The sequence below is a fragment of the Anoplopoma fimbria genome, chromosome 1 (genome assembly GCF_027596085.1).
Source record: "Anoplopoma fimbria isolate UVic2021 breed Golden Eagle Sablefish chromosome 1, Afim_UVic_2022, whole genome shotgun sequence".
NCBI lineage: Eukaryota > Metazoa > Chordata > Actinopteri > Perciformes > Anoplopomatidae > Anoplopoma > Anoplopoma fimbria.
Genome location: NC_072449.1, coordinates 20,028,600 through 20,048,118, shown reverse-complemented (window position 1 = coordinate 20,048,118; position 19,519 = coordinate 20,028,600). Strand labels below are relative to the sequence as shown.

The following is a 19,519-nucleotide window of genomic DNA, read 5'->3' as shown; positions in this document are numbered from 1 at the left end:
ATAACGAGCTATTATTAATGAACGTATATATATATATATATATGTATTTATTATTCATACACTTATTTTTCCAGTTTACCAGAGTGCAGTTTTGTTTTACAAATAATCGACCGAGACACTAATTTCTACATTTCTTCCGTTTTTGCCATGTAAAATCTGGACTGCAGCAACGCCTCACGACTACCCACAATGCTGTGCGCCACGGGTTGTCTCGTGTGTGCGCTGATTGTGGTGCTGAAGCTGCGCGTGCCTCTGAGGCTGCTACCATAGAGATCCACTCGAGCATCCTCCTCCTCCAGCGAGAGGACCAGAACGAGGGATCAGGGTTTATAAAAACTGACAGTCGGGAAATGTCAGGATGTTTTTGCCAGCTGTTCTAGCCTTATTTATCTCTTTATAATCTCGAAGAAAAAAAAAAAAAAAGCTTTACATTTATTTTATATCAAGGCTTTTCTTCAAGCCCGAGCTAACCAAGCGGAGACGTGTCTGAACGCGTTTCTCTGGCTGTTTTTGGAGGCTGGTCGTGTCTCCGGTGCCGCCGCTCCGCTCCGCATCCTTTATGCACAGCACGCTGCTCCGGTCCTCCCCAACCAAACACACCTTCGTACCCGAGCATCATGGCCCGTTCCCGGCGCTTCCACTGAGAGACATGGAAGCCAAGCAGCACCCGATAAAGAGCCTCAAAAGCTACCCGGAAACAGGCGGCCGGAGCCTGGCAGCAGCAGCCGGAGGAGACGGAGGAGGCGGCGGAGGAGGAGGAGGAGGAGGAGGAACCGAGCCGGCTCGGCTGAAATGGAGATGGAGGCGAAGATCCAGAAAGCCGTCGACTTCAAGGTGGAGGGTCACCGCTGCTACAAGGAGAAGAAATTTCGGGAAGCGATCGGCAAGTACCACCGGGCGCTTCTGCAACTCAAGGGGGTTCACGTCGCCGACGGGACGACGGGCTCCGAGGTCAACCTGCTGAACCAAGCCTCGGCCAAGATGACCGAGGAGCAGCGGAGAGCCGTGGAGATCACCGAGATAGAGTGCTACGACAGCCTGACAGGTGAGCGGCACACGGGCTCACCCACCCCCGACACAGAAACACAGAAACACACGGACCTCCGTCGCCTTCATGTACCGCTGACACCGTCGTTTGTTCCGGTTCACCGGGTCCACGCAAGCTTTGTATGCTGGTCGTTTCTGCAGGTGCTTGATTTGTGCTGAGCCAGGTGATGCAACCCTTTAGAAAAGAGCTGGGCTACATGAACAGGTCATATTTGCATTGGTGCTGATTGAATGGAGAATTGGACGTGCAATTAGTGCATTAATCGAGCATATTATTTCATTGAAAGATGAATTGTGAGAAAAAGAAAATACGATAATAAATAGAGACACACGGCCAAGTCCCTCATAGGAAATATGCATGTTTTTCATTATGTATGTTGTGTTGAAAATATCAACATTTCACAAGGGGGTCTGAGGTGAGGAGACGCCCCCTCAAACATCCAATGGGTGATGTAAGGCTGTGTCTAATGGCACCTCTTTGCAGTGACATTACTACAGGGTTAACCGAGCTCCTGCACAGAAAAGATTAACTCATAAGGCTGCTGCTCTATCACACCACACATTTAGCTGCTATATAAGGGTTTTTCCAAAAATAGGCCTATTAAACTCATAAAGCTAGAGTACCAATTAATGATTATTTAATTTTCCATATTTAATGCAATGTATTATTATATAATGTCAGAAAAATACTGACGAATGACCATCGCAATTTTCTAAAGCCCAGGATTGTATATGAACTTTGGAAATTTGGTCCAGCATAGGTTTTTTTTTTATACAATCTGTTGTTTTTCATGTTTGTTCATTTTGTGTTTTCTTAAACACAACCCTTGGTTGTCAATACGTCACTTCCTTTTGTGATTGCTTTTGACATCGTGTGTTTTTGTAGTTTTGCTTAGTTGGGTGAGTGTGTGTAGCAAGGATGCAATCTTGGTGCAATGTAGGCCCACCTTATTTCTGTTGTGTTGACAAGCAGTTAGCAGTGCTTGGCTTCGGTACATGTACGGGGGTATATGTTGGGGTGGTTGGAGTTGCATTTTATGTTTTTAAAGTTTTAAAGAAAAGTGATTAATTATTTCATTTTAAGTTAAACTTGCTTACCTAGAGCCCCCTATTTTGTAAAGTAAACAACTATATCTGTTCTAATATCTTCTTTTAATGGAAACAAAGAGAACAACAAATGTATTCAGTTTAAAATTATATAAAACAGAGGAAAAACTCGAACTGTGAAGAAAAATTATGAATGATCGAAACAGTTGCAAACCATTTCCTGCTGATCAATCAATTGTTTAAGCTCTATTGTAAACTTGATATATTTTTTGTGAAATAAAGAGCACTTGTACGTTTTGTGCAGGCAGAATCAAACAGCATTTACCCAACAGATTAAACATTTAATATCATAGCTTTCAATGAGTTTGAAGAGAATCTATCTATCTATCTATCTATCTATCTATCTATCTATCTATCTATCTATCTATCTATCTATCTATCTATCTATCAGTTAATGTTCATCAGCCAAGACTGCTTGGTAACGCAAAGTATTCAGGAAGAAATATGCCTTTTAATTATTTTCTAATGTTAATTTAAACAACAAAGTAGTGTATCAGGATTTACTGTATCAAGAAATACTCAACTATGGTTACAGTAACACAAGAAAAAGTACAATTATGAATATATTGCCAGTAGCTTTGCTGTAAAAATATTGTCGTCCAGGAGCGAGATGATGATGGTTTCATATCACATCGTATCACTACCGATGTCAGTGTAGTGTTTTTGGGTCTTGGCGAGGGCAGTGTTGATGTTGTGTCTCGTTGTTTGTGTCCAGGTGTCGCCCAGTCGGCCTGCCATTATGCAATGAAGGTCGCCTTGTTCGGTGCAGCGTCCAGGGCCCAGTGTGAAGCCTGTAGGGAGGCCACTGTGTCGTAAAGGAAAGGATGGGGGAGGGAAAGAGAAGAGATGAAAGGGGGTGTGAAATAAGGAAGGAAGAAGCAGTAGATATACTGGAAAGTACAAGGAAGTCAGTTAGACTCGTATAAGAGAGATTTAGTAGAGAGAGGTGCAACAGAGAGGGGAGAAGAGGGGGAGGAAGGGGCCGCTAGCACTCGACAGGGGACCATATTCACCATGGCAACCATCACCGGGCCTTTCCCTGTTGTTGTATTATTACTGCTCATACCCTCCCCTCACTGCTGTTCACATAAGCACAAAGAAACCTCATTTCAACCTGGCTTTGCCATCACTCACTGTGTTTACTACAATAATGTATGTGCTTTACTCTTATTGTTTGTTTGTTTGTTTGTTGATTGTTGTTGATCTGATGTTTACATTAGTGGTTTATAGCATATTTGTATTCATATTCCTGTTGATATGCATTTAAATCACTGTGATGTCCGCTCCACATTACGCCACATTAAACCCAGATAAACCCTTTATTTTTGTCATGTTATGGCTTTACCCTTGTGGCTATAGTCAAAATGCCACACAACCCATGAAAAGGCCAAAACAAAACGAGCCAAACAAGCCCATTGTTTTTTTCTAAGGATAGAAATCTTTAAAGTAAACTTCTCACAAACATTAAATTACATTTTTAAAATAGGCTAATTCATTTACCACAACAACTTGGCATTTTTTTTTCCACTTAAACAAGAGTATATTTTTTCTTTTTTGGGACTATTTTATTAATGATTGAATGATTAAGTGTTTCTTAGCTGTATAGGAAATACTTGTTAGTGACTTCAATCCATTGTTGGCTGTAGTTTTTTATGGCATTTGTTAATAATAACACAAATATTAAATATCACAGCCTTGCCTTTTAATATTGCGGATACTATTGGAATACTCCACAAAGGGCTGAATTCAATATCATCAACATCTTTCCATAACTCTCATATTCAAATTTTGTGGCTCACGGCTCTCACCTCCGAGTGAATGATAACAAATAATCTTCAGTCTATCACAGCTTGAGGTTTAAAAAACACATTCTTACCAGTTTGGAGTACGTAGTATTTTGCTTTACCTAAATACTATTAAACATTTGACTCACCGGGATAAAAATGTCTCATTTGTGATTAATACTTGAGTATATATATCTTGTTTTGACTTTCAGATAATGTTCTCCCACTTAACTCTGAATATCTCTGCACAATTATACTTATTTCAAATATGCATTTCCTAAGGGATGTCAGAATGTATTATAGATTTCATATTCAAGGTTGCCAGCAGGCTATTGTGGTCCATGTTGGCCTTAATCTGTTACGATGAATACAACTAATTGGCACTTAATTCAGAGAGAGAGATTCAAAACTAACTAACTGTAATCCAGCTGCAAGTGTTTGTTGAACAGCTTCACCTGCTTACCCAAAGTTCTGCTGGGCAGGCGGTGGTCGCCGTGGTTATGAGTGAGGAGCTGCCATGTGATTGGTCGACTGTGTTTGGTTCTGATGCATGATTGGAGAGCAACAAGCAAGTAGTAGCACCAGTTGGAGAGAGACTGCCTGTTTCTATGTGTGTGTGCATGTAGACAAGTGTGTTTAAGTGTGTTTGTTTGTCTCAGCATTCAAAGGGCTGTGTGTGTGTGTGTGTGTGTGTGTGTGTGTGTGTGTGTGTGTGTGTGTGTGTGTGTGTGTGTGTGTGTGTGTGTGTGTGTGTGTGTCTGTCTGTGTGTGTGTGTGTGTGTGTGTGTGTGTGTGTGTGTGAGTGAAGGGGAGTTGCTCTCAGTGCTGCTTGACCTGCCATTCATTGCTGACATTGCTGATTTTGTTTAAGTGGAGTGTATTGACGTGCATTTGTGAGTTGATGTTTGTGTGTCTTGTCTTCTTGATTTTGTTGTCACAAATCAAAGCTTTTCCTGTTTTACTATGTTGAATTGCTTGTACTTCACTTGAGTTTTTCCATTTTGTGCCTTTTTATACCTCTATTCCATTACATTTCAGAGATAAATATTTACATTTAATTCAGAGCTATATTAACTAGTTGCTGATCAAGATAGTTGATCAAGATTTCACATCCTTTACATATGATGAGTTGTTGAAATGTGGAGCATTGTTATGAATTGGACTACCCAGCAGTCTATAAAATAGTTCAACTGCAACAGTATAATATGTTTACACATTTCTAATAATCCTGTAATATTGTGCATAATAATAACACTAACAGTGTACTTTTTCTGCATTAATTACTTTTGCTTTGGGTATAGCTGAAAAGACTTGTCTGATGATCTATTATATGGTGGACAGAACTACTTTCATGATCATATAAGTAACCGTTTGATCAAAAACGACCAATATTCTAGGTTCTAGTGTCTCATTTATGTGAATTTGATGCTTTTCCCTGTATAATGTGACAGTAAATTGAAAATGGATTTGAAAATCTTCAAAACAAGTAATTTAAAGACATCATCTTTGGCTTAAGGTATCTGTGATGGGTGTTTCTCAGCTGCTGAATGCTGACTGACTTACATTTCACTGATGCAAAAAATAAGATAAGAAGACATACCTTAAGAGCAGTTAGAGACAAAATATGTTTTTAAAAAAGGACATACTTAAGTATTAAACAAGATGATTATTATATAAAAGACGCTGGCATACGATAAATATGAGGTTTTTAACATAATAAGGGGGCAGTGAATGTGTAAATAGAAGAAACCCCCAGAAATAAGCACTGACGGTGTTGTTACCCGATTCTGTCGAACAGAAAGACGACAGATGATTAATGTCCTATTTGCTGGCCTTGTTAAGGAGACAGCCCGAGTCTGTGTGTCCCTGCATGGCTGTGTCTAAATAGGTTACACCACCACTGTGTCTGTCGCAGTTCACAGTGGTGCAACATGTTGGCCAGAGGCAGACTGCCTCTCCGCCCGCCTCAGCCATCCATCCACCCACCACAAACACACTGGGAGGCACATACAGAAATGAGAGACGTGACTGCAGTTTGTTTGCTTTTTTTCCTGATATTGATCCTGAAGAAGCACCTTCACCAGCAGCTTGTCTCTTTAAATAAACAGCACACTGACAGACTTGTATCAACCAGTTTGGAAGCTAAGTTTTAATGGCTTCAAATGCGCAGGAAAGGGTGAGAATAAAACAGAAAGCAGGTTGGTGTGATCCTTTTGTGAGAGTTATGATCACTCTGACATTTCATTAGCTCCTGCTCGCTCTGATCTCTGCCTGAAATCTCCCTTTGTTCCTCCTGACTGGCTCAATCTGTGAATGAGTCATAAAGCACAGCTTTAGGAGAGACGCAGCAGGAGGAATGAGTGAAATTGTTTCGTAACATCAGCCACCTTTTATTGAACTGCTGCAGCTCACAGTGGCTCTGCTTGCCCTGATGATGATCCAGCAATTTTCAAAAGAAAAAGTTAAACAATTGGATACAAAAACACAATTACTTTTTCTGCAGTGAGAGAAGTGTGCATTTGAAACTAAGAAAACATGACATTAAAATGTTGCACAGCACTCCAATGCTCTTTTGTATTTACATTCAGATGCAGCTATGTTGGATAAATTAATCTGAATAAGACATTAACTGACCGGTTATGATCAGCTAAACAATATTATTTTCTCCTGGTGTTTGTTTGTAGAGCTGTGCAGCTGTAGTTTATAACATGCACCTCACTCTTCCTTATCTACAATAAACTTCACATACAGTTACAATTTCCTGTTCACAAGGAAATAAAATATGTTAAAAATAGCCACAAGCTGTGATAACTGTAGTGGGGCACATAGTGACTGCCAATTGAGGCTGAGCTGGTAGTATATAAAGGTTTTTAGTGCCAATTTTTTTTGTTGCTAAAACTGATGCTATTGTTGAGAAAGATTAAAACAAAGACCCAAAAAAACACTAAACACACTAAAATGCAAACTGCAGGGTCACCTGTTAATTAAGGGTTTGTTACTATGGACAACCCCTTTTAACACTTCACGTAGTAATTTGATTTATTGTTTTTAAAGCACTTAATTTTGTTTCAACCAGTTTAATAACCTTTTAATTTGGCCTGAATTTATTTCTGGTTTGAACTTTATGACTGGAAAATCCTGTCAGTCAAGCCTGGCAGGAGTTAATGGTAGTAGCAGTAACGTTAGCTACCAAGGATTTGTTGCATCTCTGATGGACTTCCCATGGATTCAGAGCCTCGGGGGAATCAATGAACTTCTGAACCGTGGCATGCAATTACAGGCCTCATACTAAAGATTTAATGAGTCTGTTAGTGGCATCCGCATCTGTGCCCTTGCTGGAAAAGCACTGCCTTAGTCATCAATCACAAGACATTGAGCTGCAATGCCATCACTGCACTTCCTCAACAGCCTTGAAAAACTCCCCCCTTCACAGCCTCTAAGCCCCAATCTGTATTCAGATGGGGGTCGTATTAATTATAATGTCAGTGATGTGTAACCCCACAGACGGGTTGGTTTCACAACTCCACTCTTAACCCACTGCTAGTGAACATTTATGGCTTGTCTACAAAAGAAGAACAGAATAGAAAACTCCTCCTCTTTCATCTCCTGCCAGCTCCGTCACCAGGGGACGCGGTGGAGTGCATGAGATAAAGGCAGAAGATGAAAGTGAGGACGAAAATGAGATGAGGAGAAGGAATGTGAGATAGAGGGGTTAAGATGAGGAGAGTGTAGGTTTTAATTAGCAGTTTGTAGACACAAAGGACATGCAATGTGCTCGTAGGAGGAAAGATATGTCATGCAAGGGTGAGAAGGGGAAATAGGGGGAGGTTTGGTTGGAGGTTTTTTTTTCTCCCTCTGTGCTTGCAAGTCTGCCATTGGAGGGGTGGCTAGAGCCGAACGAGATCCGTCGTGTGCCAGGGCTGCAGATGGCGTTGCATTGCTGTTGGGTGCGACTGGCACTCCCTCTACTGTACCACTCACACTGTACTGTCCTCTTTGTGCCAGCCCTACGAATTACCTAACAGCTGAGATAGAGAGTTTTGAAAGATGGGGGGAAGGGCAGTAAAGATGCAGAGGCTGAAATGGGGGAGGGGGGTAAACCAGGGGGAGCGGGAGACACTGGACAGAACTCTTAAATGTGATGGGATTATAGACAGTGGGGGAGACAGTAAATGGGAGAGAAGTAGGGAAGGAGGGGAGTCTATGACCTCTGGGGTGGGGGTTGAGAGCTGCGTCCGTATTTATTTCTAATTGTGAGAAAACTGAGAAATCCAATCCAGACCAAACTGATTTATATCAGAGCCCTGACAGGCCCAGATGACTCCTGTCACAAGAGTAAATAAGATTCAGTCATCTGTCAGGAGGAGAAGGAAAGACTGGCAGGAAAGGACTCAGAGGGAGAGAGAGAGGACATGAGGGCCGCGGGCAAATATTTTGATAAGACTTTTTGTCACATCTATTTTTAATTGAAGCTCTGTAAGTGCTCACAAAGTTGGTCCTGTTAAATGCTTCAATTTGCGAGAAACAAATTAAGTCAGCACATCAGAAAACAGAACGTAACACAGTGAACAACAACACAAACAGAGAGTCAATAGAGAAGGTGATGCTAACATGCTAATGCTAGCAGGAGTAATGTTAACCATGTTTACATCCTAAACTAGTGTGTTAGCATGCTAACATTTGCTATTTAGCACCAAACAAAGCACCGCTATCAACAGATATTATGCTTATATTTGGTCATAAAAATGCACAAATTAATATTTTGACCAGATGATGGTGACACATAAAGTTAAAGGATCATAGATAAGAGATATTACAACTCGTTCTGTGGGGGAACATGAATGTTTTTAACCAAAATTCCCGGCAATTCGAATAAATTGTTGTTGAGGTGTGTCACTAAAAGGATTTTGGCACTAGATGACAAGTCAGAGGGTCACCGAAGTAATAAGGATTCATCCTCTGTGCACCATAAATATCTGTATGCAAATTTCATGACAATCTATACTAGCTGTTGAAACATTTCACTGAAAAATGAAAATGTCAGAGCAAACTGATTCTTTAGAGCTGCAGGATGTCTGATAAATCATTTGGCCAATGCTGCAGTGAAAACATGGCAGAAACAGAGATTGAATATTTTAATTAAAATACTTTAATTTACATACCAGAATTACATTTATCTCATTTAGCTAACACCTCAGGGATTTATCAAAATGCTTTAGTTGTGCCCATGTGTTTGTGCTACGTGTATGTGCATGATTTAGATTTTTGGACTGTAATCATTTTCTGATATGGACTGACAGTTGTATGAAGTAATGAATAAATTGAAAGTGTCCGTCAAACCTTTTTTTAGTGCGTAGTTGAAAGTCATGGCATCAGCTGGGAGGAAACTGAAACAGATGCCCTTTCCTGACACCCTCAGAGCGAGAGTGAGAGAGAGCGAGAGAGAGAGAGAGAGAGAGAGAGAAAGACAGATAGAGAAATGCAGAATATTCATCCTCTGTAAGCCCTCAGTAATGAGCATTTGCTATTTGCGCATATCTAACACCCTGTTTAAACCAACTGGCTCTTTATATTTAACCAAAGAGCTCCATGCTGATGAAAAGCCCATGTTGGTCGCTATCTGAGCTTTCCCCAGTCGGTTACATGAACTGCCGGGGGCTGACATTGAAAACTCGTCCTTGTTACAGACTGTTTGTGGGGGCAGAGAAATGTAAAGGTTGTGTTTCACCTGAATTGCTGATACAGCACTGAGGGTAATTCTCAGTGGAGCATATTTACCAGCACTTTCACACCAGTACTGTCAAATGAAAATAAAAAATGATAAAGAGTTCTAATGTTAATTCAAAGATGCAGTTATATATCTGTATATTTACAATGGATGAAAGGGTTTGTTATGCGGATATTTGAAGTTATCATTGGTTTAGTATTTGCTTGCTTATTTGTTTGTTTCATATATTAAATTAAAGAACGTTACAGTCTCCTCGTGGCTCCACACAGATCTGATGTTTTTGTCTGCCACGACTTTTTGTCTCGTCAATGACGTTGATGCATTTTGTTTTTATAGATTCATCAACTTTCCTAACTGAGCCCTGAACTTTTTGTAATTGTGATATTTCAACTCCTTGATTTTGGAATTTCTGTGGTGAATAAAAAGTGTATGGAAAGACACTTCTCGTTTTGGTGCACTATCACTGTGCTCATCAGTGTAGCTCTTGGCTGTAGCAGGCAGCTGTATGATACTTTCACAACCCCCAACAGGTGACAGACACAGTTATAGCCGGTAAACATAGTGGAGCATTTAGCAACTAAGGAGCCAGATATTTCCCCCAGGAATTGGTAGAGATAAAAAACATAGCTAAAGAAAAATATTGGACTTAGATCAATCAGGTGGACACAAACTGACTCCAAATTAATCTTAATGTTGCTATGTGTCCGCTGGATGTGTAAATACAGTGTTGGAGTAAGCACTGATTCATATTAGAAGAAAGCAGGCTGCCAACACGTGGTTGTATCTTTTTTGGGATGTTATGAAAGCTTATGCTTTAGCCGTTAATTTACTTCAGGTACTTAGTGAAAAAACTTTACCACCTCACAGATTGAGACTGACTCCATGAGATTCTGAGCCAAACCATTTGGCAGTGGTCTCTGTTGCCCTTTCCAAAGACTCCCTCATATATCTTTATAGCAGTATAACGCAGAGAAGCATGTTTCTTTATAGCTATTATGCATGTTATCCAAACCCAACTGAAAAAAACAAGAATTGCATCAATATTAGCAAACACAGCATTAATTACACGTTACAATATTTAACTTGAGAGTGCTTGTTTGACAGCAGCATAAGACAGAAGCCAAAGATCTGCTGAGCTAAAGGCAAGTGTCTGCCCAGTGTCCACATATGACATCGCCAATCAGATAATGGCCTAGCTAAGTGGCCACAACAAAATATCTCTGTCAGGGATCAACTACAGACATAACCTCAATAAAAGTCTATTTTATGCTTTATTAAACTGTACTTATCTACTACTTGAATGCCTGGTTTTACTCATGGATCTTCCCTTGGCCCTCAGACATTAAAAAGATGTTAAATAAATGTTGTAATGAGTCAAATAAAGTCCTGACTACATGAGCTGCTCTTCATCAAGAAACCCAGAGACCCACCCTGAGTACCGTGGGGTTACAGTACAGACAAGAAGTTGCTCAGCTTAAGTTCTTGAAACTGCGGTGTGCCATGGAGAGCATTAAACGGTTTCATCTTTGGTGAAGTCATTGTGAAGATAGCTTCCTCACTTGCATAAATATTTAAGCAGATGAGCATTAATCCTGAGTCAGCGACTATTTTAGGAGGGTGGAACAATGTAGGAGGGTGTTTGATGGAGCAAGGTAGAAGATGATGAAGCATGATGATAATGATGATAAGGGTGTGTGGCAAAATACAACTAAAGTCAGACTGTAATCTCCTGGACATGTTACTGGAAACACTGTGTGATTCAAGGTGAAAATCTCCCCTCTCTCTCTGGAACAAGATGTGCTCGTAGATGGCAGATGTGGTTGAGTTTTTAAAGCAATACATTGACATTTTGGGAAAGACATTTATTGGTTTTAGGTGAGAAAATCGATATCACCCTCATGTCTGCCTAGCAGCCAGTTAGCTTGGCTTAGGATAAAGACTGAACACAGAGGGAAACAACATATGGCTACCAGCACCTTTTAACCTCACTTATTTACATATTCCCCACATAAACCTACAAATTGTAATTTTAAGGCTTTTTGTTCATTAAACAAAGAGCTTTGGACAGAAGCTAGCTAGCAGATTGTGTTTCAAATGGTGGCCATTTTTCCACTGGTTTGTTGGCAGTTTTTGTCACCAAGTGGGAGATCTCAGGAATTTCTGACAGTAGTGACAACATAGAGGTCTGACGTTTTTTTATCTGACTACTTTGTTACGGTTTGAATTAAATTACAAATGCAGCATAAGCTAAGCTAACTGGTTGCTGGCTGTAAACTTTTTATTGAAAAGATATATATACTCTTTGCAAGAAAACTAAAAATATAATTTCCCATAAAGTTGAAAAATGCAGTTCAGGGTGTATTAGCAAACTACTCTTATGGAGGTATGATGGAGTTTTCCTATCTTTATTTACCTTTCCCCAAAATCCACACACACATCTCAACAATACTATACTCAGCCCATACATTTTCATTTTCTCATGCTCATTGAACATGGCTCTGACTCATTTGTAAAGCTGATCCCGGCACTCTACGTTTATGTGGAGGCCTCTGAGACCCACATAATCAAACAAGAGTGACAAGAGAGAGTAATTATGAAAGTGTTTTATACACCATATGGAGCTGCATTAGTCTCCCGCTACAGTGACGCACAATCAAAGAGATCATTTGCACCACTTGTTTTAAGTGGAATGGTATTTAAAGACAAAAATCACAGCTTTATTATGCATATTTCCTCTAAGGAAAATAGCCTATTTTATATTCCTTATGTCACATTTTGAATGATATCAACGATACTAAAAACACTCAACTGCTGCATCATGGGAGTGACTGCTTCCTTTAAACAACATTGGGTAAAGAAAATATCCCATCCACAGCTATTAAAATGACAAGATGAAAAGCAGCAACTTCTCAGTAGTTGACACACAAGTAGACAGGAGAAGAAGGTGCAAGGGAAGAAAAAAAAAGATTATAGTGACTATTGTGTTTCAAAATTTTAGCCACCTTTTTTTAGATCCAAGCAATGTTAGTTTTTAGTTTGAACATAATAGATGCACTCAGATATCCTACAAAAACCAGCCAGTGCAATAAACAATGTCAGATTCAAATGCAAGCTACTTGTTTGTGTGATAGTCAGGAAAATAGATTATAGCAGATGTATAAAAGATGATTGTGATAGATTCTGAAACAATGAGATGAGATAACATGGTTAAAAAACTGTGTTTAGTCCCAACTACAGCTAAGACTCCCTCCTGGCTCTGCATGTTCCCATCTTCCCTTTGCTAACTATCCAACAGCACCAATGATGATCAGAGAAAAAATATGAGAGGTGTTGAAATATTTCTTTATTTTAATATAAACAAAACCTGCTATTTACAGAGATGACAATGCAGGGGATGACTGGTGAAGGCGGGGTAAATGCTGTGTCATGTCAGTGCAGACGAGCCCTGGTGATAAATCGAGTGGAGAACTGTAGCCCTGTCCTTCTCAATAACAGAGCAACAATTCGCACAAGGTTTTGGTTGGAGCTATTCTTAGTGGCCCTGGAGAGACCGGCTACACTGTCCGAGAACTGTGACGTCAGCGTGTTGGATCAGATTTAGCCTGGAGATTTTGTGTGAGGCGATTTTTGTGGTGATGACTGTGCACGTTTCATTTGTCGCTTGTAAATATATCTGTTGCAGGTCTCTGACATTTGTAAAGGAGAGATGGTGAAAAGGTGAGAAGGATGAGGTCAGGAATGGAGCAGTGAAGGACGAGTGTGAGGAGACGGAGGCCTTGTGTGTGTCTGTGTGAGAGTGATGGGTCGCTCCATCTGCCATTATCCAACTAATTACAAGGTGATGGACAGCAGACTAATCAGCAGGGCCACGGCTTGCTTTAAAATTAGCCGGATTGTGGTGTCGCGCCTGGTGTGATGGAGAGGAGGAGGAGAGTGAAGAGGGAAGATGAGGTGATGTAGACAAAAAGAAGGATGCAGAGTTTAAAAAGGTCTCTCTCTCTCTGCTTCCTGCCCTTTGCTTGTCTGCCTCTCTGCACCGTTCATACAGATATCCCGTCATTTTCCCCCCCTCGGCTGTGTCTGGATTTTGTTCAGTCAGTGCCGTTTCTATCTCTGTCCTCCCTCGCCCCCCTGTCTCTCTTGTCTTATTTCAGCTTCCTGCCTATCTCTCTCTCTCTCTCTCTCTCTCTCTCTCTCTCTCTCTCTCTCTCTCTCTATCTCTATCTCTATCTCTCTCTTTTATTCCTCTCAGGCATTGGCGCTCTGTCAGCTAAATGAAAGTGAATGCAGGGTCTGTTTTTTTCAGACATGATGCTTGAGGCAAACCGGTGGGGTTCCTGAGCATGTGTTAACCACTCCCACTCACTGCACCTCTCGTTCGATATTCAAGAGACGGAAGCGAACATTCACACTACCGCGCTCGAGTCGACAGCTGCTCTGCACCTGTTGGGTTTTTTTCCTGGGTTTAGACGTTCAAATGCATTTTTTGTGTTCCATTTATTTCCAATTTCCTGTGTTTTATCTATTTTTTGCCTCTCCTTAAATCTGGCAGTGAGACAGAAGTTCCTCAGGAACAGAGAGATACTTGCAGTCATGAGGCTGACACTAAATGTGCGCTCACACAGCCAGTGTTGCAGCCTCAGATCCCTTTTCTGTCCCTGTCCTCTCAACCAGGCCCTCATTAAGACAAATCTATCTTGTCTGCACCACTGATTTTCTGTATACAGTCACACCTCATTATTCCTCCTCTCTCTTCTCTCTTCATACTTGAGCGGCATGGCAGTGATGGACTTTTTGCTTCCAAACCTTTTTGGATCGTGTCTAGGTCTGCAACTTACTATTTTTTTCTCGATTAATCAAAAAGGTTGCTCTGTCTCCTCTTCGACTCGGCTGTGAGCCACAACATGTTTTGTGTCTGGTTAATTATAAACTTTAGTCCAATGTTTCAGTGTATCCGAAACAAATGATAAATTAGATTATATGAATAACAAAGGCTTATTTAATTTGTTTGTTGTCTCAGAGGAGCTGCAGCTTTTATTATTCCTTTTTTTTGTTTTTGCATTATAGCTTTATTCAAGGCCGATATTTTGTCATCTGATATTATATAAACGGTTTAACCAAATCAGTGTCTTTATTTTTCTATTGATAACTACCTGATGAAGTAATACACATTTCTGTCTTACAACAATGTGCCGCTTAAATTCTAAAAACAACGTGCCGCGAACGTTCTGAAAACAAGTGTCCGCTAAAATATATATATTTTTTAAACTTGGCACAGACATTCCCTGAACATTCTGAAAGCAACGTTATGTAATGCTAGGTAACGCTCAGAATGTACAGTAATATATTAAAATAATTTAGAACGTAGATGACATGATAATACCTGACACAAACGGGGACCCTCAGACCAACATGTCTCTGTCTCTGAGTGACAGGGACACATTGGCTCCAGTGAAAATGTTCTACTGTTTTTTTATGGGACCTCTGTCTGTCTCGGTCCCTGACCAGCCTTCTCTGATGATCCTGTCATTATCACACCCTTAATGCATCTCACCACACTCTACATTTCCTCTGGCATGCCATCCATCTGCCTAATGGGCGAGGGTGCGGCCGGCCAGTCATCACTTGTGCACACTGCCTGTGTGTGTGTGTGTGTGTGTGTGTGTGTGTGTGTGTGTGTGTGTGTGTGTGTGTGTGTGTGTGTGTGTGTGTGTGTGTGTGTGTGTGTGTGTGTGTGTGTGTGTGTGTGTGTGTGTGTATATTTGTACAGACATCTTTTTAGCCGTTGTTTGCATCATTTAAGTCCCTGTGTGTGTCTGTGTGTGGTTGTGGCGTAATGTATTGTATCGAGGACTTACTTGATCGCTCACACTCACCTGTGTTACTGTGTAAATGTGTGTGTGTGTTTGCGACCCTGCCCATGTCATTGTGTATCTGCTGCTTGCACTTTAGGTGTGTGTGTATTGAATGTCTTATGTGTGTGCGTGAGTTCCAGTGAACTCTCTCTAACTGCGTCAGCTATTAGGGCCATTATGGACTGTAACTGAATCCTCTGAAAGCCGTCCACTGCTGCAGGGCGGTGATGGATGGGTGTGTGAAGGGATGAGAGTAGTCATGTCTTAGTTGGACGGTTGTAAAAACAAATAGAGGAGTGGAGACTGTAGAGAGGTGTGCTGGAGAGCTAGAGGGCATCTGAGGCGATCCCCACTGTACTGAGCTGACTTATGATCACTGAAGACGGGAAACGGCTTCCACCTTGCTGCTCTGAGCTTAACTTAAAATAACAGGATGGTGGAATTTGCTTTTGTTCTTCTTTCTATGAGGGTGTGTGTTTAAATCCATCTAATAATGATGGAATTATTACATTTTGAATGCGCTATTTTACATCTTTCATACAAGAAAGTCAAAGGGCTTAATAGGAGGAAACATTACTATTTATTAGTCAGTGTGCAAAACCCAGCTAACTAAATAGTTAAACATGTTCAAACACATCTCATATATGAGGAGGAACTATGTACAGAAGATGCAGATGTGTTATTTTAGTGCATCAGTTCAGGAAATACAACTAATCAGGGTCTGTAATGTTTGCAGGATTGTGGAGAATATGATGCTCTCCTTTGCTAATAGTCGTTTCTCACTGAACACATTTCCCAGTATACAAAAAGCACAGGTGTACATTTTAAAAATGAATGAAAATGAAATCTCAGCCACTCATTTCTGTACCGACTGACAGACCTTAACGGTTGATTATGAACACAGTTAGGTTTCTGGCTGTCTTTTAATGCAGTTTAATCTTTACTTTGTTTGGCAGAGTAGACGCTATTTTGCAAGTCAAAATGGATCAATCAATCAATATCCATACTGTTGTGTAACAGTGTGAACAGAATTATGCAACGATGACCCTGAAAATCTATTGATCGAGGGAGCAAAAGTCATTGTGTTATTGGCTGGCTTGTTTTTTATCTGCATCCGTAATCGCAGAAATTAAAACAGCTGCGTGTGGATAAATTACAGTTAGTTAGAGTCATTTTGATGAAGGGGATGTACTTGGATTGATGTCATGAACAATAATAAAGAGTGTATCTTTAGAAGAGGGTAGAGTTAAAGACCGTTAATTATAATTTTCTAAATTTAGTTGCACCTCCCCCCATTTTAATTGCATATGATAGAGTAAAGTTCATGTCTACAGCTGTGAGGCTTGAGGCAGTGACTCGACACACAAGCATACAGCAAACACAACGTACAGCCAGACTATGAGACAAACGCAACTACAACCACTAAATACCAAAACACATTGATTGTTATTGAATGGGTCCGTCCCCTGATGTCCGTGATGAATTATTAAGTGTTTTGCTTTTGCGTTGTTGACGGCAAGACTGTCTGCAGTACGTCTCTGAGGCTCAGGTGGGGGGGGATGACAGCTAGAGGACCACACACTCCCCCCTTCTCCTCACCCTATGGTCTCCCCCAGGTCCCACCTCTTCTCCTTTATTCCTCCCACATATAAACCTCTTCTTCCTCCTCCTACTGCAGTCGTGCTCCTCATCCCTGCCTCCCTCTCCTCGCCCTCGACTCACCCTGCCTCCCAGCTAATAGTGCCTGACTCATGTTATTCACAGAGCTGTCTGTGTGTCAAGGGCAGACTCAGGGGAAAGATGGAGGAGGGAGAGAGGGAGGGTTGAAAAGGAGGCAGACATGACAAAGGTTGTATAAGGAGGCATAAAGGAAATTTATGTTTGATGCATCATCGGAAAGATTAAGTCACAGAGAGAGAAAAAAAAAAAAAAAAGTGGAAACAAAACCTCAATTGCTTGTGATCACCAGAGGGTAAAGTGATATCTGAGCCATCAGCAGGCATTTAAAAGCTTTGGTGGACTAAAAGCAGTGTGTGTGTGTGTGTGTGTGTGTGTGTGTGAGTGTGAGTGTGTGTCTTTACTAATGAAGTTATTCTGATCTAAGCTGATCTCAGCTACAATGAAACACAAGGCCTATTCCTGAGTACTCCACGTTGCACTTTATGCCGTTTTTCAACAAGTAGAGTGTCAGTGGGTTCATGGTTCGCTCACATCTTATCCCAAAGGACTTCTGCTGTATTTGTCGCTCAATTTAACTGAACATCCTGCCCTTCTTTTCTTCCTCTCTTCTGCTGCTCTCGCTGCTTACAACCCATCTGCCAAGTCACTATTCGCACTACTCAATCCATCGTTCTCAGGATGAAATTTCTCTCCTATTCTGCAGAATGCAGAGACATTACTCTCCTGCCTCCGGGGCTCAAGCTGCTTGCACGACTTTTTGTCTTCTCTTTGCCAGGAGACATTTAGTATTTAGCTATTTATAGTCGCTGCTGTCCTGAGGAAGAACTGTGGAGGCTAAATTTCACTGTGGCTCTATTAAAAGGCGCAGAGTGAGATGTCAGCAAAATGTCCCCGTCTTTGTTTTACATGCATAATTGTCGTTTAAACGTTACAGACTAAGACTCGAGGCAACTGCTTTAATTTAATTTTCAACTAACTTGTTCCCTCTCTTCCTTCCTGCAGCGTGTCTGTTGCAGTCAGAGCTTGTGAACTACGAGAGGGTGAAGGAGTACTGTCTGAAGGTGCTGAGCCACCAGAGAGACCACTTCAAGGCCATGTACCGAGCCGGCATCGCCTTCTATCACTTGGGCGACTACGAATGTGCTCTACGCTACCTGCGTGATGCCAAGAACCGCGAACCCTCAGGTGAGGATAAACCGTGTATTCAGTTACACTCACATAACAAGTGCCATAGGTGGATAGTGTCGTATTACTGCAAGTTGAAACAGAACTCTAGTTGAAATATTGTTAAGTTAACCTATAGGGGATGTGGTTATTAGCCATAATGCATTATTTACTGTATAATGCAAACAGTTCATGTCAGATTTCTTTTGTGAATTAACAGGGTTTGACTAACATGAGGGGAGTAAATATTATACGATAAGAAACCTGCATAATCGTTTATATTCTATTAGCTGATACATTTTTCTTTTGAGTTTTATGATTTGTACCGATTGTGTGTATCCTTTAGATCTAACAGACATATTGAATTCTTTCTCATCCTAATAAAAAGAGCAGAGTATTGGAATAACTTTACCATTGTTTTCATCCATATTTGCTTTACTAGCAGTCTTCTTCTTTTGCTGTGTTTGTTGCTACACGTCTGTAATAGTGGAAGATCAGGCATCATTGGCCGGACTATGTACCAAAGCAACATGTTGCAGAGTTTCTCATCTGTTCTCTGATGAGCCTCGTTTCAGTCTTTGTCTACAAGCTTGGCTGTTTGGATAAACTTAATAATGCTGTGTTATGTGCAAGCTCGGTTTTATGTGTGTGCATGATTTGATGGCAGGTGGACTGCAGAGCTTCATGGGATTAGTAGTTGAAGTTTTTAGCCTTATACCTTTATTAGATGTTTTCTGAAATGTTGGTGGAGGAAATTAATGACGCTTTTACTTTCTGGTCACCTGGGCCTCATTTTAACTCTCTCATAACCAAAGTCATCTCTGTGCTTTTACTTTTCGGACATCAAAGAAGCCAAAATGTAACTGCTTTAACGAATCAAATTGCACTGATTGACGCAAAAATGTGACTCTTCTTTTTATTTCAACCTTTCCGCATCGCATCCACTGCATTTTCTCTCTCCATCACAGACACCAACGTGCTGCGGTACATCCAGCTGACGGAGATGAAGATGAGCAAGAATAGTCAGCGGGAACGAGAGTGCGGCAAAGAGACGCAGGGCTAACCCTCGACCTCCTCACCCTCCTGACCGCTCAACCTTTGACCCCACATCGACCCTCCCTCTCTCATCCTCTATCGACTCCTGACGGCAGCAC

General features: G+C 41.0%; 1 protein-coding gene across 1 annotated transcript; it reads left to right on the top strand.

Annotated features, from left to right (window-relative positions):
• Positions 1-559: 559 nt before the first annotated feature.
• Positions 560-19,428, top strand: ttc9b (tetratricopeptide repeat domain 9B). The gene is given in 4 exon segments (XM_054604682.1): positions 560-769; positions 772-1,045; positions 18,204-18,386; positions 19,334-19,428. Coding segments are annotated over 4 exon segments (762 nt in total).
• Positions 19,429-19,519: the final 91 nt, after the last annotated feature.